The 27,429-nt window shown below is 44.7% G+C and overlaps 1 protein-coding gene across 1 annotated transcript; it reads right to left on the reverse strand.

Moving 5' to 3' along the window:
• Positions 1-77: 77 nt before the first annotated feature.
• On the reverse strand, positions 78-14,411 carry EIF3D (eukaryotic translation initiation factor 3 subunit D). Its single transcript, XM_066633433.1, has 15 exons — positions 14,241-14,411; positions 11,975-12,108; positions 10,369-10,414; positions 9,444-9,580; positions 8,169-8,254; positions 7,869-7,941; positions 7,594-7,706; positions 6,912-7,044; positions 5,978-6,125; positions 5,625-5,755; positions 5,152-5,237; positions 4,847-4,976; positions 3,893-4,035; positions 1,321-1,601; positions 78-231 (listed from the first exon to the last, which is right to left on the reverse strand). Exons 2-15 carry the CDS (start codon positions 12,095-12,097, stop codon positions 218-220), a joined length of 1,644 nt encoding a protein of 547 aa, XP_066489530.1. The 5' UTR covers positions 12,098-12,108; positions 14,241-14,411; the 3' UTR covers positions 78-217.
• Positions 14,412-27,429: the final 13,018 nt, after the last annotated feature.

Consider the following 27,429-nt stretch of genomic DNA (forward strand, 5'->3'; position numbering starts at 1 on the left):
CCAGCAGTGGAACAATTAGGAACAGCTATTATTAAATCTGTCGATCTCACTACATATACTAATTAGACAAAAGGAAACACTGATTATAAAGATTTTATTTTGTTCCTTAGGTTCTAAGTAAATGTGGTGCAGGTTCAGCCTCGATCCATCCACCAAGAATGCAAGAGTTGAATGTGCTGTCAAGTTGCTGACACCCCTTGGCATCCGGCTGCAACGTTCAGCTTTCTTCCTCTGCAACACAAAGATTAAAATGGAGCATTTCTTGCCATTCTAAGCAAGAACATCAAGGAAGCAAAGTGGCCATTATCTCTGCAGTCCTCTCACCAGATTAACAGGCACCCCATGTCAAGTCAGACACAGTACCTTTCTATATATAGGTCTTAAAAGCAGATTGCTAGCTAATTGTTTGAAATAAATTTTCCCTGCAGAATTGCAAGTCTTGCACTTCAAACAATATAAAGCAAACCTTCAGAAATGAACAAGCTATAATGAGGTCTGCGTGCAGCTGCAGTCAGAAAATAAACTATTTCATTGTCAGAAAATCCAATTCAGTACACAAAGCAGGAAGAGAATGATAAAGGTAGCATTATGAGTGATGCACAGGATTGCTGAAGGTCATTGCTAGCACAATTCAAAGCATGTTTTTTTAGTGCACTTGAATTCAAAGCATGTTTATTCAGAAGTCAATTCCACTGTGTTCAATGGTGCTTACTCCGCATGAGTATGCAATCAACTGCAGCCAGTCACCCAAGCTCTAGGACTGTATAGAGACTGTTATAAAATCAGTATTTCACTAACATTGACACCCAGTTTTTAAACCTTATTATATCATGTGTATTTGGGGGGGGGGGATCTTTGAAAGCAAGCTGGCTACAGAACTGAAGACAGAGGGAAGGGCAAATGTAGGTGACAGAAAAGCAGGCTCAATGGGAAATGAAATGGAGCAAGCTAGGGAGGATACCAGTGTATCCTCTTCTCTACACACTTAGGAAACTATCAACATTCACCTTTTTGCTGCATATCAGAAAAGGTACAGTTCATTTGTCAGAAACTACATTTTGGCAAGGATAAATTTCTCTAGAGAATGTGCTAGTCTCTCTAGGTTTGATATACTGTAAGGGTGACAAACATAAAGCCACAGGTCTAATCCATTTTACAAAAGGTTCTCCTGCCCTGACTGTATACAGTAGCTACCATTTTCCTTCCTCTCTGCTTTGAGATCACCTACTACCCACTTGTCAGTAATCAGGGTCACCCAATTGAAACAAACACCTTAAGCATTCATATGTGAGCGCCAACAGCCACTTTTACTTTACAAACCTTCCTCCTCCTCCTCCTCTTCTTCCTCATCATCTTCTTCATCAGAGCTGAAGGTGCCATCAGGCAGGCTGTAGACACGGATGACCTGCTTGTTGGGGTCTTTCAGAATGAGGTACTTGCCCTCATCCAGTTTCATGCAGATGTCAATGACACAGCGCAGGATGCCCCAGGCATTCTCCATGCTTAAATTAATTTGGCTGGCAAACTCGTTGGGTTTGAACTGCTGGGTACCCAGGATCACATGGCGTGCAGAGTCTTTCACATGGTACCTGGACACATACCTGGGACATGCAAACAAAGAGTCAAGCAATGCAATGGCAGCCCAACCCAGCAGCTAAATGAGGACTAAATAAGTAGAAGGGTAGTCAATTTGAGTGCTGACAAGAGTTCAAGTACCATCACCACCACTTTTAGTCTGGGCAGAGCAGCCATTTCTACACACGATGCTTGACTGAGGGGTTAAAATAGGAGATTCTGACTATGAAGAGGTAACTGCCAAGTTGTAAAGCTTTAGGGTCTAAAAGCACAAAACTAGCGTGTTGTATACTCTGCAATATAAAAGAGAAAGAGCACGCCAGTAGAGGAAAACAGGGAAGACACCACTGATGTTTTAGCTCTCTTGCCACTGCAGTCCTTATCATTATGTGCCCTATGTGAAGACACCATGAGACAGAGGTGGGCAAACAGCATACCAAGGAGGAGGAGGGGAGGAGGTTCCACTAGGGAAAATCTATCTACTGGTCATGGAACAGCTTGTAGCTAAACCTCCATCTCACCCCTTTTCTCACTGTGCTCATAGTTTTAGTGTCCCTCATACTTTTCTCTTAAGAATTTGTTGGCATAACTAATACTTTATTCAACCTTTATTTGGGTGTAATTTTAATGTTCATTGCTCAGTTATTCCAGGTGCTCCAAGGTGTTTAGAGTCTACTGGATCATGCAAGCAGATAAAATAACTGGAACATTCTGCAAAAGCAGCAGCTTTTTCTAAGTCTAGTATAGCTGAAGAGCTTCCACTCAGAGGTGAAAAAATAAATGGTCTGTTACCATGTCTGATTTTTATGTACAAGGTAGTTGTACCTAGTAATTTTAGGGTTTACTGTCTGTTTTATTAGTTGTGCAGCCCATGCAGTTGTGCATCCCAGCAGCAAAATGCTATCCAGTGGCATCAGAAGGAAGCTCAAATGTACTGACACTGCCACATCTGTTCCCATGTGGTCCTGGACTTCTTATCCTCATGATGCAGAAAGGAGCTGCCTGCAGCAGCTCCCACATGACAAGCATCATGTAAGAAGAACACCTGAGTTCCAGTTCCACTGTACACAGTGATGCACCTTCCAGCTAGTTCCTAACAGCATGCTGGGCTGTTATGTGCAAGAGACACTGCATTATATGAAAACAGCACAGATAAAGAACATGCAGCCTAAAACCTCATCATGGTGTCATCTCAAAAGCTGTACAACTACACCAATGGCATACTAAAAGCAAAACTGACTTGTTGCCTCAGTGCGGTTATCACCACTGATAGACTAAAAGCATTATGCATGCTCCAGGACACTGGTGACCTAATTAGAGCTGGCAGGATATGCTGCCTAAATGGGGCCAAGGGGAGACGAACAGATAACAACCTATAAGGAGGCAGTATATGCCTGCATGGCAGCTAAAATGATATGGGATTTTATAAGACTAAAAACATGGTTTGATGCCCTCCAGGATCAGTCTCCAGTTTTATAGGATTCTTTCAGTGAGATACTGGTTTATCTGTGACATTTCTCCTATGAGAGTACATTATAAAGACTGTCAAATCTGCAGATAAGTTACATGACTGACCAAAAATGGGGACTTCAAAGTATCTGGTTCTGAGTAATAGCTCAAGTAAGCTTCCAATATTGTGTTAGGTAATACCAGGGATCCTGTATGGTGGGGCTGAAGCTCAGTGGCAGAGCACATGCTTGGTATACAGGAAGAAGGTCTTGGGTCCAGTTCATGGCATCTGCAGGTAAGAACTGGGAAAGACTTCTAACTGAAACCCTGAAAAGCTACTGCCAGTCAGTATAGACTGTATTTTACTAGATTGCTTGAGGGCCTGACTCAGTGGGTTATATCCCAAGTTTAGTCAGTCATGACTAAGGATGAAAAATCAATGGGACGTAGCCATGATTAACTTCCTTAGTCATGGCAAAGTAAAACTCAGAACCCAGCGGAAGGCAGATTCTCATATTCCAGAACATCCCTTATTTCAATGTTACAGTAATTATGCTTGTTCCCAGGAAGTGCTGAATGGTCATCACAAAAAAGCACAAAGGAATGATGCTTGCACAACAAGCACCTGAAGTCCTTCTTCAAGGACTGTTCATTCATATCTCTCAATATGTCCTATTCAGTCCTATTCATATCTCTCAATATGACAAAATCAAAGTTTTAGAATTTATCTATTACTTTCCAAAAAAGTACTGTACTGATTGCTGCAGTTCAACATCTCATCCTTAACACTTCCCCCATAAAATAGTCTTCTTTCTGCATACCCAAACAGTGAACAAGAAGTACTGACAGGCACACTCCTCGCTCTTACCCCAGTTTAAGATATTCTGATCCAGCCAGCAGTGCGCAACACGTCCAGCGGGCAAGTTTGTAGCTGTTGTTTTTCAGCTCAGTGGCAATCACAGCCCCTCTCTGAGAGTCCAGTTTCTGCCGCCAGTCTACTCCATTACAATGCTGGAAAAGTAGGTAAAGTCACTTAGGGTTTTTACAATTCAGCAGCAACTATGTCATACTGCACTAATGTATCATACAACTCCACTGAAAAGGACAATCCCAGTTCCCTAAACGAAGATTTGGGAAGTTTCCTCCATCACTGGCAAAGGAGGACAGAAGTCAGTGCTTTTAAATATAAGCCTCAAATGTGTTGGTTAGGAAGGCAGTGTAGGGTAAACAAATTAAGTGACTCCCTTGTACTGAAACAGGTGGGGGAGAACTGTTGAGCTTAGAAGCACCTTTTAAATATAGTTCTCAAGGAGAGAGGAACTGTCCCTATTCATTTCAGCACAGTATCTTTTCTAGAGACTTTTTCCAATGTCTTTTTCAGACAGCAAGTTCCCTGAACAAGGAACTACATTATTTTCACTATGCAAATACTTTGTGAACATTTTTGTTGAAAAGCAAGATAAACATTTTGAGTAATAATAATATATAGGCCATCAGAGAAAGTAATAGCAAAAAGACTGGGCAGCAATGCTCTTTTGATAAGAGTCAGTTATACAGCAGCTACATGAACAGGGACTCAGTGATTTCTGCTTTCCACACATAGGTGCCACATTCAGTTTTTGGAACCTCCTTGTAGGGCAGAAAAAATTCCTGTCCGGAACCCTGGAAAGCCACCACTGGTCTGTACTGACAAAACAGACCTAGATGGATTAATGGTCTTATTCAGGACAAGGTGGCTTCCTATGATGGCTTCTTTCATGGTTTGTCTGCTGCAACGGAAAAGATTGTAAAGATGTAGACTTTGCTTTCAATTCTCTCTCACCCGCGAATCCCATTCATTCAGTGTTTTAATGTTGATGAACGATACTTCTCCATTGGCTCCAGTCATCACTCCATCATGTTCACAGCGCACAATCAGATCTATGTCATCTCCTAACTTCCACCTTCGATACCTACAGCCAAGGAAGCCAGCCCATCAGTAATCTTACCATTATGGATTTGTATGCCACAAAACCCTGTTGTTATGATAGGGTGATAACAGCGAGTTTTCATGGAAGCTGCTACAAGTTTGAAAGGCACATTTTAAGGCATTATAGCCTCAGACATCTATCCATCTTAAAAACATACCGATATGCAACAGAAGCCACTTCATTCTTATCCATATCATCTTCCACAAAAGGGTTTGGATTGGGAAATGTGTATTTCTCTTTCCCCTGTAAAAGAAGCCATGCAGACTCTTTACCAAACAAATGGGGCCACAGTAGCCATGGAAGCCTCAGATTAGAAGTCTTCCAGTGCTTAGCTCTGGCACAAGAAAAACTTAAGCTGCTGTCCCTTTCCTCAAAGTTTTTGATGTGACTTTGGGGGAACCTCAAACAAGCAAGACATTTTTTCCACCATTGCACCAACAGTATTACTTCCAAGACTTCCTAATGCAAATGTTAATTTTCTCTGTGGAAATCTGGAGGATCTCAACATCAAAGTGTCTGTCCAATCTATATGATCCTATTTCTGCTGGTTGGACAATGTAGTTCATCTTTTGCAGATCATCTTTTGGGCAGGTGGCTCTTGATAGTCAGAATCATCTCCCTTTCTCTTACCATTCTCAGGCATTGCTGGGAAAAGTTGTGGTTGATATAAGTGGCTTCCATAGCAAGGTTGCGGGGTGAATTGAAGGAGTTGCCCTCATCCTGAGGAGGTTCATTAGCAGTCTCACTCACTGTCAGGAGATCTGAGGATATAGCAAAGCACAATGGTGATCAGGAAGTTTAATATCACACCCCAGAGCACTGAACTCCCTAGTTCTAGGGTCTCAAACATTGCAGCAGCCCAATTTTCTCAGGCACAGCTTGACCCAGAGATTAAGCTTTCCCTCCCCCCAACAGGGAAGAAATAGACTCCAAAAAAGCCTAAAAAATCCTCTTGCTCCACTTCCATAAATGTAAAGACTCACCGAAATCAGAGTTATCCCTCTTGTCGAAGAAGAGTTTGGATCCTACTCTTTGGACAATAATGTCCCAGGAATACACAGATCGGGTGCAGGCCATGAGTGTGGCTAGGATGGCATCTGTAGCAAATACATTCCCCTGAGTCTTGGCCAACTGTGTATACAGAAGAAGCATAGGGGATGAGAGCACAAATCCTTGCCCCAACACCAGATGAGCTATGTGGCCCTCCAACATTATATTTGTTGGTTTCTGCAGAACTACTGCTGAAATCATATCAAAGTTGTCCCTTCTTAGATCATTCATGGCCTTCCCATCCACAGCAATTAAAAATCAGAGAGAGAGAAGCTGCTCCTTAAAACAAATTTTCTTTAATGCAAGCCAGGATAAGATTAGAGCTACATTTTTCCCCTGCAAACCCACATTTCAAAAATTAATTCCTCTCAAAGCCACTTTCAAGAACTTTGTTTGTCCACTATTTAACTTGACTTTAATTCCACTCTAACTTCAAGGCTCATAACGAACTGCAAGATACATAATTCTCCCCACACCCAAATCCCATATATATGAAAATCTCAACCACTAAAAAGTAGCTCAAATAGAAATCAGTTTCCATGTATTTGGAAACTGCTCTGAGATGAGAGATATTCCTCCAGGAAAGGAAGTTCCACGAAGGCCAGATTTCTGTTCCTTTCTAGTACAAATTGTACAGACAACCGGCTACCTTCGTTTTCTAGTTTAATATGTTGGGTGAAATTTTCAGTCTCAAGCTTGCCACAGAATGTTTTATTAAGAATATTCCTGAATTTAGCACATTTTGTCAGGGGCAAAACTTCCTTGTTCTCTAAAGTACAAGCTCCTCACCTCACTCTTTTTAAACACAAGCTTCATAACAAAAGACAACTAGCCAGTAAGACTAAAAGGGCAGAATGAGTATTTCACCTTGCGAATAACAGGGTCATCAGTAGTTGTTACAGTATGGAAGATGCGCTTGATGCTACGAAGGGTCTTTTCATTTCTTGTAGTGATGCGGTCAAAACCCTTGTCATAGTATTCGAGGGCGCCACAGCACTCGCTACAATAGAAAGAGAGATCATGAAATGCCCTCACAAGAAGTGTCAGGTCACAACAGTGACAGACAAAAGAATAATTTAACCAATGAAAGTTAAATTGAAGGATTACTACCAACACTGTATAGTACTAGTCAACATCCTGAAGACTATAGATTTCTGTCTTCCCTCTGGTTCTATGTTGATTAAACCAGAACTGAGGTATCAGCTTTAACCTCTAATCTGCAAAGCTACATGAGAATATTGGACCATATACATGCCTACCATGGAATCTGGGCTCTAGGAAAGCTATAGTTCCTAACATGCTGCAAGTGCTCAAGGTGAAGACATTACATAATATTAACAAAAGCTCTTCCACACCCAGGTGTCAGAATCCAGAACATATAGTAAAATTACATTGTGTGGCAAAACAGCAGAGACTATACGCAAACCAGGTGAAATGTGCCCAGGCATCAGACTACAGTTTGTGTCTTGGTAACGGCAGAGACCTCTCAGTAATGGGTATAGGCTACATACTGCCAATCTCCAAAACTCCAACTGAATCACAGACTTACATGTCTTGAGGTTCTGACACCTCCAGGTATCTCATCTTCATCAGCCTAGGAAAATCCATTTCCTCTTTCACCTCCCAGTCACTGCGAACTTCAACAGAGGAATCGCGAGGCTTCTGCTGGACAAACCGAGGAGGTACAGGCAGATGGAAGAGATGGAGGAAGAAGACAACAGATCAGTGTTTAATATGAGAGCAGCAGCTGAAAATGGAGCAAGACAAACATGATAATAGCAGCCAGACTGGAATGCCAATTGGTTGGAAAGCAGTCTACTTTACCTGTGATTTTTGGTCCCATTTCTGCCTCACTCCAAACTGCTTCTGAAACTTCTTTTGCAGACGCAGTCGATCTCTGAAATTAAAAATAATAATAATAATCCAATGAAGACAAAATGGTTCCTGGAGATCCCAAATCCTTCATTCACAGAATAGACATCACACCAATGCTGCTTAACAATTTTTGCTGACCTTTTGCACCCTGAGGTTGCTCAAGACAATTCCACTGAACTCCATCTTAGCACATATACTTAAAATATACATTTCCAAGATTAAAATGCCTAAAAGGCACAGCAAGCTCACCTTTCCTTCTGCTTCGCACTTTTAGGCAGCGTTTGCATATTGAACTGAAGTATGTTCCGACGGTCTTTGTCTCTTCGAAGGTTCCTCTGAAAGCAATAATGGCACACTCCATTTCAAAATTATCCCTCAAAAGGAAAGGGGCATGGACAGGAAACCCTGCAGAGACTAGTGCACTACAAGGCTCACCAAGGGCCCAATCCTATCCAATTTTCCAGCACCGATGCAGCAGCAATACAGCCCCAAGGTAAGGGAACAAATGTTCCCATACCTTAAGGGGGCCTCGGTGACTGCTGCCCCACAAGATATAGTGCATGCCCCATTGGCACAGCTGTACCGGCACTGGAAAACTGGATAGATTGGGCCCTACCTTAATGAGCAGGAAGGCATAACAAATTTGTATTTTGTGTAAAGCAAGGAAAAAATCACTACAGGCTATTTATACACCAAAATACCACCCCCCCAACAAAACAATTCAAATAATCCATTTATTTATTTACAGTATTTTAATCCTACTTTTCACCCTGAAGGGACACAAGTATTTCCTTTTACTTTCCAAATTTGCATGATAAAAAGATCGTAAATTCAGATTATATGTTTCCATTAAATTCAGATTTCATTTTAAATTGGTTATGTTTAAAAGGGAAACTTATTATAGTCTAAACCAGCAAGTGCCAAACCCCAGCCCAAGGGCTGGCTCCAGTGCCCACCACGATCCAGACCTTACCATTCCACTGGGGAGCCTCGGCAATGTACTCTGATTGCCCCCAAACTGTGCACTGGCCACCTGCTTCCACGTTCCATCGCTCCAGCAGGCTTTTGAGTCCAGATTTCCAGGCTGATGTGGCTGGCTGGTGCACAGTTTGGGTAAAATGTTGTACCCAATTTTGGGGGGCAACTGGAGGCATAATGAAGAGGCTCCACAGTGGAACAGTAAGCTTGCACAGGGGATGGGTTTACTGGTGTGTAGAAATCTCCAGTTTGGAGACCAGTGGCCTAAACCTAAACAATTTTTTAACTTGCTTTTTCAGCTGGCCAGCTAAGTTCACCCCGAGTCTCCCCTCCTCACTTTCCATCATCCTAAACAGAACACTGTATTTAATTAGGAAGTTTAGTTGCTTTCAATTATAGGAAAACCACATTCCATAATCCCCCCCAAAAGTCCATCAAGGAAGAGGCTCTCAGTTTCACATATGCCATCAAAGAGCATTAGAGGAGGCAGACAGTTCACTAGCTATTGAACCAAAATCTAAGTTTTTCAACCAGCCTGCATCATACCTGTGCAAACCTCATGCGATTCCTCTGGTATGCAGTCTTCTGTGTGCGCGCTGTGTCCACCAGCTGGAAACTGGACTCATCTTCCTCGTGGAAATAAGCATACTGGCTTCCTCCACCAAACTGGGATGAATACTTATCTGGAAATAGAATTACAGTACTTCAGTCTCCTTTGTGCTCAGAACTGGGATCTCCTAGAACAGGAATGGTCCTCCTATACTTACATAATATTCAGGAAGATAAAGGATGTTCTGCAATTCCTGAATAATCTTTGTATAACTCTTTTAGAGTGGGGATTCTAACACAATTCGTGCAATCTGCTAAAACAGTCATGTGACAGTCATAACAGTCATGATCACAAAATGAAGATGGAATACAAGAAGTCCTCCCTTGAATATGATTGGCAAAGATATGTGATGTACTCCAGTTTCCTGCCTATACAAAGTGTTAGTGTGACACTGTCAGTGTTTGTACAACTAAATCCCAATACCAATATTCAATACAGCCAGCAGAAATTTGTTTACAAACTTGTAAACATTTGAGGGACAGGCAGGAATGTCAAAAAAGATTTCAGGTATAACCTGATTATCCATGGATTTTTCACCCGAAGTTTTAACTCAACAGGATGAGATGGGTCCTTTAACAATAGCCCCACTATTGCAGCAAGCAATCTCTCTCCAGGAGCTTAGAACAGCTTCACTCCAAGGCAAGTGATCCTTTCCCCTGAGCACGTGAAATATTGCAAAGTCGAAATGTTTATTCTTTCCCCACACTGTACTCCGGAGGTGAAGGGAGGGGTTGCTGCCTTGGACTGAAGTCTTCCTAAGTGCCTGGAGAGAGACTGATTGACTCTGTCCTGCATTACAAAGGTAAGCAAGGCTGTTTTTAAAATCGCTGAACAAAGGGACATTTCCTCTATTGTACTTACTTGTGTATCGTTTATCCTGATATGTAGCTCCTGTCCAGTCTGCAACCTGATCAAATAAGAAGCAAACACAGTGACAAGGGTGTCTGTGTTAATAAGGTCACACAATAGCTTCATGGAGACCTTTCACCTAAAGATTCATTTTCAAATCTGAATTTTTTAACTGCTTTATTCTAAACTGCTTTGGAGGCTAAAAAGCAGTCTAGAAATACAATTAAGAAGTACAGGTAGAGCATTTCCAACTGAAAATCCACAAGAGGGGTTCAGATGGACAATTTTTTAACCTGAGTAAATAATGGCTGAAGAACAACAAACATACATACACTATTGACCAACATACCCTTTAACTCTCTTGATAATAAATAGCAAATTCTGAGGTTATAAACAGACAACAGGCCTTTCTTTCTAGGTGCTCCTTTTCTCTCTCCGCCCATGATGATTAATGCCCCTCTCTCCCAGGGCATTCATAGTACTCATGGACACTAACTGCCTTGCAATACTCCTGTCTCCTCTTCAAGGATGTTCTAAAAGGCTAAGGGCAGCACAACTGCCTCCTTGGCCAGCGAAGGCTGAATCTTTTCGGTCAGAAGTTTTAACAGCATACTCTCTCTCTAGCAGGAACAAGAGCCAGTGTACACATTATGCCTAACAGGAATCACACTGAGAAACTAAGCTTCTGTTAGGCAGACCAGGTAGCTGGCTTGTGAGGGGAGTACCAAGACTCTCCATGTAATGCCAGCAACCCTCATGTTTGTATGTTACAGACGGGGAAGCAGAGCTCACCAAACGGTTGCCATTTTCGGTGTGGACCCTGTGATCCACTCACCACTCCTAATATTACTACAGTGCCCTAAAGCAGTGGTTCCCAAATGTTTTTGACCATTGGCTCCTTTGACCTACTGGGCCATTGGCTCCAACTCCCCATAAGGACTACAATCCTATACATTGTATAGGGCAGAGGATTTTTTTGCGAGGATTCCACGGCAGGTTTCTGTGGCTCTCCAGGGAGCCATGGCTCACAATTTGGGAACCACTGCCCAAAAGGGATGAGGAACCAGAATTCACTCCAATCAATGTTAGCCAAATATTTCCCCAGGGCTATGTCTTGTAGTGTGTGTCATATCATCCCATGTCATGAAACACTTGATCCAGTCAGATGCGCCACCAACTCAAGGTTCCGATTCCTTGTTTAAACAGACCATGGCATGTTCTAGCAAGCTGACATACAATCCAGGACAGAAATGAGCTGCCTGTCCCTGCTGCAAGAGCTGCCAAGCCATTTATTAACATAAAACTACCCATTGCTATTATTAACACTTATGTAGCATCATCCACATGCACAAATGAAAAAAAGAAGAAAATTGCATGCTCAGTGGTTCACACCCTACATGCTGTTATGTGGCTTGGCTTAATTTCATTCACTGCCCAGAAAGGAGTGCTGCAAGAACAGGGGTGTGGACTCTTGCAGCATGTGATAAGAGAACTGTTAAGGGCTCATCACACAGGGCCTTGAATGGAAATGCAGAGACTCAGATAGAAGAGATGTCAAAAGCAGTAAACAGCAGTTTAGTTCTGTTTTGTTGTTTCAGTCATAACAATGCAAAAGTACCTTTCCCAGTCGATCTCCTTTGCTGAAGGGCTGATAAGGCATATCTTTGAACTGTTCAGGAATAGCACATGGACCCCAGCCTGAGGGATTGTCCTGGATCACAGGTGCCATGAACTTTGCCATCTTTTACAATTCTAGAGAAAAAGAAGGTGAGAGAGAGAGAAAAGGAGGATCAAGTAACTGTAAAGCAACAATGAGAAGGAGCAGCCTTTGCTTACTTTTAGAAACAGGCATGATGAAACAAAGTTGCTCCAGAACCCTGAAGGAAATAGTCAAATCTTTATAAACTTGGAATGACCAATAGGGGTATTCCATTATCACACTATGGCTGCTGTTGTATGCCTCTTTTGAGGCAGTAGAGAAAAATGCAGTTCCAAAGACAGGATGGCAAAATCTGCTGCTCTCTTTTTGCTTTCTATAATCTCAGCTTGAAATCAATGAAAGATGTTTCTAGCCTTCAAAGATGTGAAAAAACCTTGAAAAAGGGACCCCATCAATACTGAGGGGGTCAAATAAAACGTTCCAAAACCAATGCTTAAAAACTCATGATTCAAAAACATAATTCCAAGCTGGCATCTCTTGATTTTCAGTATTCATGCTGCTAAGGCAGTTGACTCGATCAAAATACATGAACCTGAGCACATTTTCAAATTTTTCTCTTGGGGCAGTTCACAATTTTTTTTTTTCATTACCAAGTGCCAGTTCCTAAGATCACAATTTGAATTTGCCTAATGGTTTATTTAGGCTGTAATCCTATGCACACTTACATAGGAGTAAATCCCACTGAACCCAATGGGATTTGCTTCTGAAGAAATGTATAGATTAAGCAGTTATTTTCCAAAAAGCCCTACATTTCACCTTGTCAGTCCACTAAAATGTTGAACATAGCAAATTTTGAGCATTCACAATTCTTAAGCAATTGTCATACTTAGCTAAAAATAAGGCAAAGGAAGTCACAGCTCCTGATGTTTCCAATCTAATCTGTGACAACAACCAAGGCTGTTCCCCCTAAACTACAGTTCTAAAACCTGCTCTCTACATACTAACACACATCCGCAATATATAACCCTCAATACAAACTGAGCAACAATCAAAGAGTGCGAATAAAAACTTGGTGACTTAAAAAATTAAATCTTTTTTTGTAATCAGTTGCACTTTAGTCTCTTAATCAGCCATTTTCAACCACTGTGCCATGGCACACTGGCATGCTGAAAGTAGTCTAGAGAAATTTGAGAGAAGGTCATTTATTAGGAGGACCAATGGTGGATATGAGCCCCAAGGTGTGAGCAGCATGCTGTGCCGTGTCAATTGTCAAAAACTTAATGGTGTGCCTTGATAATTTTAGTGCCTTGTCAGTGTGCTGCAAAATGAAAATGCAATCGCTGCTCTGGACCTGGGGTGGGCAAACTTTTAATTTTAGGGATCCTGGACTTTTAACAATTGTGTAGGAGGGAGAATTTTGGCAGGTGTAGCTTGTCATCGGTGAGATGACAAGCTGCACCTATTGAAATTCCCTCTTCTACACAATTGTTAAATGTTCTGGTTCTCTAAAGTTGAAAGTTTGCCCACCCCTGCTCTAGACACCTGAAAATTTGCATCCATTCCTCTGTCTTTTTTTTCACTAGGAATTGTAATTTTTTTTTTTTTTACAGTTGTCCCACTTCTACAGAAAGCAGGGGAGGCATTAAAAGAACCTGGGACCACTGACTGATTGCTTTGGTCATTAACCATCTGGGATGGTTACCAATGTAAGTTGCAATGCTTACCTGGGAGTAAGCCCCATTGGCTACAATGTGACTTGCTTCTGAGTAGAGAGGCATAAATTTGGGATCTGAGGCTCCAATTCAATCCACACTTTTCTGGGAGTAAGCCCCATTGGCTATAATGGGGCTTACTTCTGAGTAGACAGGCAGAGGATTGGGCTATCAAGACCACAGGGGCAGGGCCAAGGAAACACCTGACTCAATAGAGGTGTCCCAGGGCCCTGTGAAGGGGGCAGCAGCAGCCCCTGAGATTAAGCGCCGTTTTATGTGTTTAACAAGCCAAAGAAACGCATGGAGGAGCCACCAGTCAGTCACTGAGACGACAGCGGGGGGGACGGGACCCGCTGGTCTCAACGGGCCAGGCCTAGTCCGAGGGCTCAGGCGCTCCTTCCCCGGTCTTTGAAGGCGGACCCGGCGCGACGAGCCGAGGCCGCGTGTGGGGAAAATGGCCACTGCCCCACGGCGTGGAGGGTCCCAGCTCCTGCCCCAGGCGGCCCCCTCACCTGCACGACCCCGAGTGGGCCCGGATGGCGACGGATTCAACACGGGGGGGGGGTTAGCGGCCGCGGAGACGAACCCTCAGAGACACCTCAGCTCCAGCCCGCGCCCGCTTCCGCCCCGACTCACGGCGATGGCGTCATCGCGCTGCGGCACCCCGGCTGCCGTAAAGCAAAGTTTCTGGAGAAGTTAGGGCCTACGGCGCCTGCGCGGAGGTGGCAGAGGTGTCACAAAGAGCTTCACCTCTGAGAAGGGACTGGGAGAGTAGTGTGTATCTGTCATGTGACTGTGGGTCACATGAGGGCTGTGACTCCTACTAAACCAGCTGCTTTTGCTGTGGTTTATTATATTGTGTCTTTATTATTTATTCTAATATATATTTATATATTATATTCGTGATTCATATAATAAATATAATTATAATATATTTATAATAATATTTTATTATATTGTGGTGGTCTATATTATATTGTGTTTTTGTATGTGGTTTATCATAGAGTTGGAAGGGACCTAATAGGTCATCTAATCCAACCCCCTGCCTTACAGCCCAAACCTATCCACACTTTCCTGGGAGTAAGCCCCATTGACTCTGATGGGACTTACTTCTGAGTAGACATGCATGAGATTGGGCTGTAATCCTTTTAGAGCATCTCCGACAGGTGCTTGTCGAGCCTCTGCTTGAAGCTCTCTAGTGAGGGAGAATCCACCACCTCTCTCAGCAATCTGTTCCACTGCCAAACCACCCTGACTGTCAGGAATTTTTTCCTGATGTCTCATCAGTATCTCCTCTCTTGCAGTTTGTACCCACCGGTTCTAGTTCTGCTTTCAGAGACAGCTGAGAATAAATCATTCCCTTCTTCCATATGACAGCCCTTTAGGTATTTGAAGAGATCCCCTCTCAGCCTTCTCTTCTCCAGGCTGAACATGCCAAGTTCCCTCAACCTTTCCTTGTAGGGCTTGTCCTCCAGCCCCTGATCATCCTCATCGCTCTCCTCTGAACCTGCTCCAGTTTGGCTGCATCTTTCTTAAAAGTGGGGTGCCCAGAATTGGACACAATACTCCAGGTGAGGTCTAACCAGTGCAGAGTAAAGTGAAACCACAACTTCTTGTGACTTGGAAGCTTGGCTTCTGTAAATGCAGGCTAAAATTGCATTTGCCTTCTCTGCAGCTACATCACACTGCTGTCTCATGTTCATCCTGTGATCCACTGCAACTCCAAGATCCTGCTCACAAGTGCTGCCAAGCCACTTCTCCCATTTTATACCTGTATTTTGGTTGTTTTTGCCCAAGTGCAGAACTTTGCATTTATCCCTGTTGAACTTCATCTTGTTCATTTCATCCCAGTACTCCATTTTATCTAGGTCTTCCTGAAGGCTTCTACTGTCTTCTATTGTATTTGCTACTCCTTCCAGTTTGGTGTCATCTGCAAATTTGATGAGGCTCCCTTGTATCCCCTCATCCAAGTCATTGATGAGGATATTAAAGAGAACTGGGCCCAAGACAGAGCTCTGCGGTACCCAACTCAAAACCACCCTCCACGTTGCCGCAAAGCCATTGACAAGCAGTCTGTGTGTACAGCCATCCAACCAGTTGTGAATCCATCTAACGACTGTATCATTGAACCCGTATTTAACCAACTTGCTGATTAGGATGTCATGTGGGACCTTGTCAAATGCTTTACTGAAGTCAAGATATATTACACCTGCCGCTTTCCTACAACCCAGTAAGCTAGTATTCTTTGCATTAGGGGTAAATAGCAGAAAAGGTGTGGATCCAAACTAGGGGCAAAGTTTTAATCCTGCAGTCCCATCCTGGATCATCATCCCCTTGCCTGGTTGCTATTTATACGCAGAACAAAACCAGTGGGGCAAAACATGAGTCACAGGCATTAAGAGACTGACTCAGGAAACTTTGGATTTGAACTTGCCTCTGCCATGAGCTCACTGGCTGACCTTCGACAAACGACATCATTTCAGCCTCTATCTCCCCACCCTGAGCTCAGCAAAATGGGGGTAATAATGCTAGCCTGTCTTACACAGTTGTTGCAGAGATGGAATGCTAGTACTGCATGTACTAGCATGCAGGGTTGGTTGTATGCATGGGAGGGTTATATGTTGGGGAGGCAGGTGAAGCAAGGTGAGGCTGTGCATGAGGGTTGTGGGTGCCTCTCATGGTGGCGGTGCTTTTTGAAGGACTCCAGTGGGAAGGCTCTGCCTCACCTGCCTCCCTACCCACTGCACGGCCCTGCCTGATGTAGACTTGGTCACACCCAGTGGTGTAGCTAACCAAGTTGCTGCCCGGTGCAAAAAAAACTCTGTAGCCCCCCTCCTGGCAATGACATCAAATTTAATTAATTACATTGGGTCTTTTTATTTGTTAAAGTGAGTGAGAAATGTTAGCTAATATTTTAAAATAGCAAACACTTGTTGAAAGTACTTATTGCACTTTTACAGTGCAATCTATTCATGTCTACTCAAAAGTAAGTCCCATTGTATTCAATGGGGCTTACTCCCTGGTAAGTGAAGCAAGGTAGGATTGCAGCCTTACACAGTTTGAGACGTGCAGGAGGGGACTGGAGACAAGCATAAGAGCCAGCAGCTTAATTTTAGGAATTGAGGAATTATGTGAATAAATGATGAGGCCAAACCACCTGCTGCTCAGTGCTCCTGCTGCAACTTGCCTCCCAGGTTGCTGTGCCTTGCTTGCTACCCTCTTCAGGTTCCCTGCACCTCCCTGCTTGTAGATTGCTAGTTCTTGATGTTGGGGGGGGGGTTCCCAGCACTTCCCTGAGAGACCAGCTTTCTACATGCAGGGAGGTCTAAGTTACTTCTCAGACATAAGGTGATGCCTGCCTGCCCGCCCGCCCGCCCGCCTGCCTGCCTGCCCGCCCTCTGAGTGGTCCAGTCCCCTCAGTGCAGGTGCCCAGAGGCTCCCCTCCGCAGAGCAGGACTACAAGCCCAGCATTCCAGGTCTGGCTGTGGTTTGGGGCTCATTTGCATATGCTCAGCAGCTGGCCAATGAGCAGACAGACCCTGCCCACAGCCCTTTAGGCACGCCTGGAAGTTACTAAGTAAACCTGCTTCGACTTGCATAATAATCACATAATGCGCATAACTCTAAATGCTTGCATGAAGGCTTCCCTAGGATAAATGGAACTTACTAGATACGCATGTATAGTGCATGAAATTTTTGCCAAGTAATCAAGCTCCAGTCATCACTTTGCCTTATCTCCCGGTCAATCAGCAGGCAGAGCCTTTTCACTCTGAACAGTTTTGTTTCTCTGCTCAGCTCAGCAAAACTCAGGCAGGCACCTCTTAGTTGCTATAGTGATTTTCCTAGGACATTCCAGCCAAAGTTAACCTTTTATTCTCCTTCCTCCTTATTTTATTCTATTCTCCTATTCTATTTATTTTATTATTTTATTCTATTCTCCTCCTTATTTGCGTTGCAAATGCTTGCAAAGCAGGTCTGTTTTTTGAAACACCAGGATGGGATCCTCCTTCCCAGGCTACAATTCAGTGCACCATTTCTTAAGAATAACACCCATGGAAAGCAGTGGGTCTACATCTGAGTAAAAAGGGTTGCAAATATCTCATCTCTCTGCTGTAAATTGAATTGCACACTCTCAGTTATGTGTTATGGGTTGTATGTTGTATGTAGAGCCAGACACCTTAAAGGTGAATTTGATTCATGGTGGTTCCCAACCTTTTTCACTTGCATATCCTTTGGCAGCCCATTTCTATTAAATTGTACCCTTCATATTAGCAAAATGTTTGTAATTAATAATACAAGCCTTCATCTCCTCCATATGAAAGCTCAGACTTCATGTATTCATCACATATTTTCTCTTTTCATCTGTTTGAAGAACAGAAGACTCTGCCTTCATACTGTTTTGCACCAGAAGTGTGCTGAGAAATTCTGGGTGATTGATCACTTTTCATATTATGTTTCAGCTTTTTTTTTACTGTGATGGTTTTCAATCACTGGTTCATAGATGAATTGATGACCAAAAGCTAGCTATTGGTGGGGCTTTCACAGCCTTCCTTCCTGCCTTGGTGGCCTTGCAAAGCATTCTGGAGCATGACCTGCCTTTTTCTGCCATTATGCCATTCTTTTTCAAGTACCCCTAAAGTTTCTATTGAGTGTCCCTGGGAGTACGTGAATACCAGGTTGGGAACCACTGTTTTACTGGTATGTAGTTTACAGTGCACTTACTCTGATAGTGTTTACAAAAAGGTGGTGAAGGCCAGAATTTAAAAAAGAATAAAAATGTATCTTATGATCTTTTACTATGGTTTTAATAAATTAGAGACTACAGTTCAATTAGTGATAGGTTATTTTTCAGGATCTGGCCTTGGGTAAAATCAGACAAAACTATAGTCAGATACCTCCCTAAGTTTAACCCCTGACTTATCCGAGAGTCATAGAAAATTCCATGATAGTTGGCTCAAAACCTGCCCTCATCTGTGGGATCGACTTATAGGTGAGTATCTAAGGCACTTCCAAGTCCTGGACAAAATTCAGTAAAAGTTAGGGCCAGATGACATGGTTAATCCTGTCCTTGCAAAAGGGACTTAACACAGGAAAAACAAAACAGAAAAACCCAGAAGTGGCTCTCTGATGACAAAAAGTTGTGCGTGGATGTAATGACAAAGTGGATCAGGATCATGGCAAATGGGGTGGGGAGCTGAGCATATTTTCTTGTGCTGCTTTCCCACTGAAATTTCCCCTGCCATGGCTATGCCCCCAAAGCAGCATTTTGCTGCAAATTACATCTGTTGACATAAACACAGTTCTAAGTATCTATGTATGAGAGTAAAACTACAATTCTATGCATAGTTTCTTGAGAGTAAGTTCCACTGAAGACAAAGGAACTTACTTCTGAGTAGACAAGCCTAGGATTGTGCTCAAAGATCGACCACAGTAGGACTTACGTGCAAGTAAACATGCAAGGGCTCAGGTTTCATGGCTGCAAACCTTTAAAATGCATACAATCGAGCTAGTGCAAGGTGGATTGCGCCAGTATTCCTTCCTAATACTGGATATGATCCAGCTCAAGCTTAGCTCTTTAAGGACCATTGATTTACATGGTGAAATTGAATTAGGTGGCATGTTCTTAACTCTCACCAATGGAAATCTAGTACTTTTCACTCTGGCTAAGCTTTATTTGGATAGACATTGGACCTGTACAGTGAAGCATTTACTCAGGGAAAATTCCTGTCCTTTACCAATTATATACAGAATGTTCCCATTTTTCCTGTCTAACCTTGTTTTTCCTTGGGGAGTTCCACAGTCATAGATTCTTCCAAAGAATTTTTGGGAATTGTTGTTGAAGGAGGTGCTGAGAATTCTCTTTCAGAAAGCACTGCCTTATGAGGTGATGGTCTATCCAATCTGGTTTTGTCTATCCTTACTCTCCAAGCAGCCCAATCCTAACTGACTTTCCAGTGCTAATGCAGCTATGCCAACAGGGTGCACACTGCCTCCTGCGATGGAGCGGGGACAATCATGGAGGCCTCCTAAAGGTAAGGGAACATTGCAAGGCGGCTGCATTGGTACTAGAAGGTTAATCAGGATTGGGCTGACAGTCTTTCCTTTCTAGCTATGCTATCTGATGGTACTAGAGGTTTAGCTAGAGATACTGGAGACTGAACATGAATCTTCCTTACACATGCACAGGGTATGCTCTATCACAGAGCAATGGGCCCTCCTCATATAGGACCAGGATTACCTAAGGAGAATGAAGGATTGTACATTTAATTTCCATTGTAGTGCCATTTGCCACTTGATTCTCTAAACTTAGTGATTCCTAAAGTGGGAACCATGGCTCCCTGGGGAGTCATGGAAACCAGCCAGGGGAGCCGTGCAATCCTTGTAAAAGACCCACCACCCTACGCAATGTATAGGATTGTGGTCCTAATGGGGAGCTGCGGCCAATGGGCCAGTAGGTCAAGGAGCTGCCAGTCGAAAAAGTTTGGGAACCACTGTCTAAACTGGTCAATATGTACACCTTTACTTATGACACTGATTGGTGTCAGCAGCAGGTTCTGGGAGGCGCTCAGATAAAGCATCTTGCTGCCCTCCTGAACTTTCTTGTGTGTACAGGCACACACGATTTCCCTGAATACTGTGGATGCTCCTTGCTGGGCTCCACTGGAAGGTAGCAAGGGGGCAGTTTAGCCACTCTTGTCTCAGTACTGTTGGGGTACTGAGATAGGGTCATTCTCCCTGCACTCTTCTCCCTCAGTGCTTGGCTCCAGACAGGAGAGGGGACAACAGAGCAAGTTGATCTTATCATCTTCTCTCCCTACCTCCTTCCTTCTGGCATCCTCAAAGGCCCCTGCATCTGGTCTTCTAAAGCAGGGGTCTCCAAACATTTTGACCAGAGGGCCGCATCAAATGTCTGGCATGGTTTTGAGGGCCGGAAAAAAAAATATATGAATGAATATATATTCATTCATATATATATGGGCTCATTCATTCAGCCTCTCTGGCCCTTAGAACACCCTCCAGATGCAACCAGAGCATTGTTCCAGTCATGTTCAGCTAAGTGGGCCAGGGGCTTTCAGGGGTCAAGAGGCTGGCCGCGGGCCAGATAGAGGCTCACTGCAGGCCACATCTGGCCCCTGGGCTGGGGTTTGGAGACCCCTGTTCTAAAGGATGGGCCCACAAAGAGGCATGATGATGGATGAAAACAATGCAACAGTTCAGAAATACAAGATGGGGGAACCAAAGTATCCCATGATGAAGCACTTTGGCTGCGATCTCCTTGGAAGTCTGTATCAGGGCTGGCAGCGGGGGCCCAGGCCTCCTGAGTGTGGCGCTCCAAAACATCGCCTTGCCTCCTGCTTTCTATGCAACTGTGATTCTCACCTAATTAAACAGGTGCAACTGTATCAGCCTTTGCTTTTCTAGTGTCAGTATTCATCCTCACTTCCCTAATGTGTTCTAAATATTCTGTAGTACTTATCTCGAAAAAGGAGGACTCAGGAAATTATAGGTCAAATTATCTTAATTTATATCTTTGTGCCATCATTAGAGCAAATAAAAAAAAATCAGTTTGTAAGCATCTAAAAAAAGCTCAGCACAAACTGATTAGGGAGAGATCATGCACCAGCAGCTTAGATTCCTCTGTTCCAGGGAGGTTGCTTGGATGGATGAGGATGCTTCAGCAAGGTTTTTGACACACTAATGGGTGAGCATACAATGGATGCACTGTGACTTTCTCCTTCCAGGGAGGGGAGGTGAAAGGGTGAACCAGCACTTCCAAGCCTCTCCAGTGTTCCCTGCCTGGTAGCACAGCACACTTGAGGGACTCCTTCAGAGTTCTAGACAGGTACAGCTGGACTACATGATGAATGTTAACATGTGGCTCAGTGATGTTGGGGAAACAAGTTTGATGTGAATAGGAACTGTACTGCAAGGAAAGAGAAAGGAAAGCTGACTAAACAATCCTAAGCATGCTTACTTGGGAGCCAGTTATTTGAGTCATTGAAGTCCCTTCAGTGGGACTTATTCTTTAGTAGGTGTGTTTATGATGCAGACTTAGGCCCAATCCTATCCAGTTTTCCAGTGCTGGTGCAGCTGTGCCAGTGGGGCATGTGGTGGTGGAGAGGCAGTCACAGAGGCCTCCTCAAGATAAGGGAGCATGTGTTCCCTTACCGTGGGGCTGCATTGCAGCTGCACCAGTGCTGGAAAGTTGGATAGGATTGGGCCCTTAATCATCTCCAAACAAATAGGGAAAATTTTACAAGCCACTAATTGTACTATAAAAACCAGTTAAGATTTAGATGCAAAATGTAGGGATAAAATGCAGTAGCATACCAAGGGCGGTATGGTGGCGGCGGCGGCAGGGTGGGGTCTGGTGGTCCTCCTCGGGTGCATGCTGTAAGGGTGCCAGCATGCCTATCCCTTCAAATGCCTGGCTTTCCATGGAGGATCTCGAGGTGGAGGCCATATCTACCCACGGCTTTGAATTCTAGGTAGACCTAGACTTGTTCTAGCTAAATGGTGGATCAATCTACCCTGTACACACCTGGAAGTTAAGCCTTACTAAGTTCATTACGCTAAGGAGAGAGATGCCGCGGTAGTTGTTGCAGTCACCCCTGTCGCCTTTATTCTTGTACAGCATGATGATGTTTGCATCCCTCATGTCTTGAGGTACTCCACCTTCTCTCCTGCAAAGACAGAGGATTTCATGCAGCTCAGTGACAATGATCTCTTTGCAGCACTTTAGGACTTCAGCAGGGATGCTGTCTTTTCCTGGTGCCTTGCCAAAGGCAAGGGAGTCCAGGGCCATGTGAAGTTCTTCTAGGGTTGGTCCACTGTCAAGCTCCTCCAACACAGGCAGGCACTCAATGTTGTTCAGCGCTTCTTCGGTGACTACATTTTCTCTGGAATATAGCTCAGAGTAGAGCTGCACCCAGCGTTCCATCTGCTGCGCCCGATCCTGGATGACCTCGCCTGCTGCAGACTTCAGAGGGGCAATTTTCTTCTGTGTTGGACCTAGGGCCTGCTTGACACCATCATACATCCCCTTGATGTTGCCGTGTCAGCTGCTATCTGTATCTGGGAGCAGAGCTGGAGCCAGTAGTCATTAGCACATCTTCTGGAAGCCTGCTGGACTTTGCTGCGAGCAGCTCGGAGGACCTGCAGGTTGCGCTCACTGGGACAGGCCTTGTATGCTGCTTGAGCTCTCCTCTTTTCCTCAATGACTGGTGTCAACTCCTCAGAGTGGGCTTCAAACCAGTCTGCCGTCTTGTTGGTCTTCTTGCCAAATATGGACAAGGCGGTGTTGTAAATGGTATTCTTGAAATTTTCCCATCTGTTGGATGCGTTTGCATCAGCCGGGCCTGGAAGAGATTCCTCAAGTGCTCGTGCAAATTCCTCCACTTTCCTCTGATCCCGGATCTTGCTGGTATCAATGCGAGGTCTTCCTTCCTTTTTCGTGTGATACAGTCGCTTTGCTTGCCGTTTCACTCTGCTGCACACCAGGGAGTGGTCAGTGTCACAGGCAGCACCGTGATAACTGCGTGTGATCTTGATGCTGGGAAGGCTGGAGCGTCTGGAGAGAATCAGGTCGAGCTGGTGCCAGTGCTTTGATCTTGGGTGTCTCCAAGAGACTCTATGTTGGGGCTTCGTGTTGAAGAATGTGTTGCTGACACAGAGACCGTGATGACAGCAAAACTCTAGCAGGCGTTGGCCATTTTAGTTCATCTTCCCAGTGCCGAACTGACCTAAGCAAGTGGGCCACGAACTGTTATCAGCACCAACTCTAGCATTGAAATCGCCGAGGATGGACAATGGCTCTTTTACGGGGATCTTCTTGATAGTGGTGGCCAGGTCATCGTAGAATTTGTCTTTGGCTTCTGCTGGAGACGACAGAGTTGGTGCATAAGCACTGATGAGTGTGACAGGTCCTGCTGATGACTGGAGCTGCAGGGACAAAATTCTTTCACTTCCCACAGTAGGTGGAATGATGGATTCCAGCAGGGTATTTCTGTCTGCAAAGCCAACGCCATGTTCCCTGGTTTTTGCCCAAGTTGCTGTTTGCCCGAGTTGCACTAAAGAGGCTCCAGGTACTTGCAGAGAGCGTCTATCCAGAATCGCAGTGCAGATTCCGAGCCAACAGGTCCACCACTGATATGGTATTCTCCCTTAGACAACTGCAGGAGAAATGCAGGGAACAACAATAGCCACTCTTTATAGCCTTCATAGATCTCACAAAGGCTTTCGACCTGGTCAGCAGGGATGGCATCTTCAAGATCCTCCCCAAGATTGGATGTCCACCCAGGCTCCTCAGCATCATCAGATCTTTCCACAAGGACATGAAAGGCACTGTTGTCTTCGATGGCTCCACATCAGACCCCTTTGACATCCGAAGCGGAGTGAAGCAGGGCTGTGTTCTTGCGCCAACCTTGTTTGGGATTTTCTTCACTGTCCTGCTGAAGCATGCCTTTGGAACTGCAACAGAAGGCATCTATCTCTGGACCAGATCAGACGGAAAGCTCTTCAACCTCTCCAGACTGAGAGCAAAGTCCAAAGTTCAGCTGAAATGTCTGCGTGACTTCCTCTTTGCCGACGATGCAGCTGTCACTACCCACTCTGCCAAAGATCTCCAACAGCTCATGGATCGTTTCAGCAAGGCCTGCCAAGATTTTGGACTGACGATCAGCCTTAAGAAAACACAGGTCATGGTTCAGGATGTGGACTCACCTCCCTGCATTACAATCTCTGCGCATGAACTGGAGGTTGTCCATGACTTTGTGTACCTTGGCTCAACGATCTCCGACACTCTTTCTCTCGATACCAAGCTAAACAAACGCATCAGTAAAGCAGCTACCACGTTTTCCAGACTCACAAAGAGAGTCTGGTCCAACAAGAAGCTGACGGAACATACCAAGATCCAGGTCTACAGAGCTTGTGTCCTGAGTACACTTCTGTACTGCAGCGAGTCATGGACTCTTCGCTCACAACAGGAGAGGAAACTGAACGCATTCCACATGTGCTGCCTCCGACGCATCCTCAGCATCACCTGGCAGGACAAAGTTCCAAACAACACAGTCTTGGAATGAGCTGGAATCCCTAGCATGTATGCACTGCTGAAACAGAGACGCCTGCGTTGGCTTGGTCATGTTGTGAGAATGGATGATGGCCGGATCCCAAAGGATCTCCTCTATGGAGAACTCATGCAAGGAAAGCGCCCTACAGGTAGACCACAGCTGCGATACAAGGACATCTGCAAGAGGGATCTGAAGGCCTTAGGAGTGGACCTCAACATGTGGGAAACCCTGGCCTCTGAGCGGCCCGCTTGGAGGCAGGCTGTGCAGCATGGCCTTTCCCAGTTTGAAGAGACACTTGGCCAACAGTCTGAGGCAAAGAGGCAAAGAAGGAAGGCCCATAGCCTGGGAGACAGACCAGGGACACACTACACTTGCTCCCAGTGTGGAAGGGATTGTCACTCCCGAATTGGCCTTTTCAGCCACACTAGACGCTGTGCCAGAACCACCATCCAGAGCGCGATACCATAGTCTTCCGAGACTGAAGGTTGCCAACAATGTACTAAGTTCATTAAGCCCTCCTTCCAAGTAAGTGTGCATCACATTGCAGCCTTAGGGCCAAATGCTATCCAATTTTCTAGTGCCAGTGCAGCTGCGTCAATGGAGCATGCACTGCATCCTGTGGTGGGGAGGCAGTCCCAGCGGCCCCCCCAAGTTATGGGGACATTTGTTCCCTTACCTTGGGACTGCATTGCAGATGCACCGGTGCTGGAAAGTTGGATAGGATTGGGCTCTTAATCTCATCTGCTCATGCAGCCATGAACTTTTTCATGTCAACCCCAGCTCTGCTTTGCCCCTCCTACAGAGTCTGGAAATGTTGTGTTCTGTGCTGAAATGCTCAATTGCCACAGTTCTCCTCTCCTTGCACTGCCACCCGAAGCTTCCCCAGGAGTTCAGGTACCCTATATGGGGAAAACCTCAGGTGCCCCAATTTCTTAAATGGCACTCTGTTACCAGAGCTCAGAAGTCCCCCCTTGAAAGGTCTTATTATTAAGCGTTTATCAGAAGGGATATCATGGGTGTGTGACTAGAACACAGTGTGCCAGGATGTTGCAAGAACACAGATAATAAATTATCAGCCCTAGCCATACTGCACTACTCTGGCACCAGCCCTGTCGAAATAGTGGAGGCTGGCACCAGTGGAAGGTTTGAAGATCAAAGAGTGTCCTCTATTATTCTGCCTGTGCATGGAGGATGGAGAGCCTTTTCCGGCAATGTGCACTGATCCCACACGAGGGCACTGCCTCCTAACAAATGAAAGTGGGGGGGGGGGAGGAATAATAAAGATGGAGATCGGCATCTTGACGAAATTAATAGGAGGCAAATTGTTGTGATTGACAGGCCCCTGGAGAGCACGTTCCCATCTTTTATTTATAGCTTCTCACATGCCTTGCTCCTGCTAGTTCCTCAATAATGTCTCCAAGGACCTGCCTAGAGAGGTGACTCAGTTTTAAAGACCCTTTTAATTCCTGCCCTTTGCTGAGGACACCAGGACAATGGCCCATGCAACATCCCTAGACTTTGTAGTCTCAGCCTCCCCTTCTAAACTGACTCAGCCTCACGCCTGCCATTCCCAGACCAAGCCCCGGCCATCTCTTGTGAGCGAACAAGGGAGAGTCTGGTGCCCAGTTGTGTGTGCAAGGAGGAACTGTGGATGAAGACTGAGGCACATTAAAGGGTTTTGGGACATGAGTGCCCCTCTGTCTCATCCGTTCTACTATTCTTTTCACCCCACCAGCAAATCCAGGCCTGCTAACCCACCACGTTCAGCGGAGGAGTGGGGAACAGACTGGCTGGAACTAGCACTACTGCCAAGTGCAAGGGTGAGTACTGCAAGTACCTGCCTGGGAACCCTGTTTGGGGAAAAGTAGCTGGAGAATGGGAGTATCAGGAAGAAGTGGGCAGGGGAAGGGTCAAACACCCCTTCCTCTCAGTGCTATTCCTCCCCCCTCCTGCTTTTTAGATGTGTAGAGGAGGCCCAGGTTTTCAAACCTAGACCTTCTGTCATATTCTAGATTGGTCTTCAGTGTGAAAAGCACATGAGCTCTGCAAGATCAGTCCCTGGACCTATGAGATGGTGCTTCAGTTTCAAGCTGATAGACATGTGACAACCATCAGAGTGAGTTTACACCCTTCTTGTCACATACAGTTTGTTCTCACTGAACAACCTTTGATTTTGCCAATTTGAAATTAGTTCTTGTTGTTAGAATGTGATCGAATGATAAAAGACATTACCCATGGCCACTTATTTAATGCGTCTAAAGGCAATGTCTTAGTCAACATCATAGCAAGATTGGGAGATACTGCAGCAGTTGTCAGAAGAACCATTCTTGGTTGCTCATTGCTTTAAGATTTTCCTCCTTCTGTGATTTAAGGGTAGATAAGTTCATTCACACTGCTGCATAGGGCCCTGGGGATATTTCAGTATCTTAATTGTAAACTCAAGTCTCACACAAACAAGCTCTGAGCATTTATCATAAAGGAAACAAGTGCTGTTTCAGAGTAACATGACCGCAGAGTAGACACAGCCAAGAGGGAGAGTTTTTCTTTTAACATGCAAAATAATGCATGCTTTATATGATTTTTCTCATTCATGTTCAGCCCACAACACTGATGTCAGCCACAGTGATTCCCA

The sequence above is a fragment of the Tiliqua scincoides genome, chromosome 7 (genome assembly GCF_035046505.1).
Source record: "Tiliqua scincoides isolate rTilSci1 chromosome 7, rTilSci1.hap2, whole genome shotgun sequence".
In the NCBI taxonomy this organism is placed as follows: domain Eukaryota; kingdom Metazoa; phylum Chordata; class Lepidosauria; order Squamata; family Scincidae; genus Tiliqua; species Tiliqua scincoides.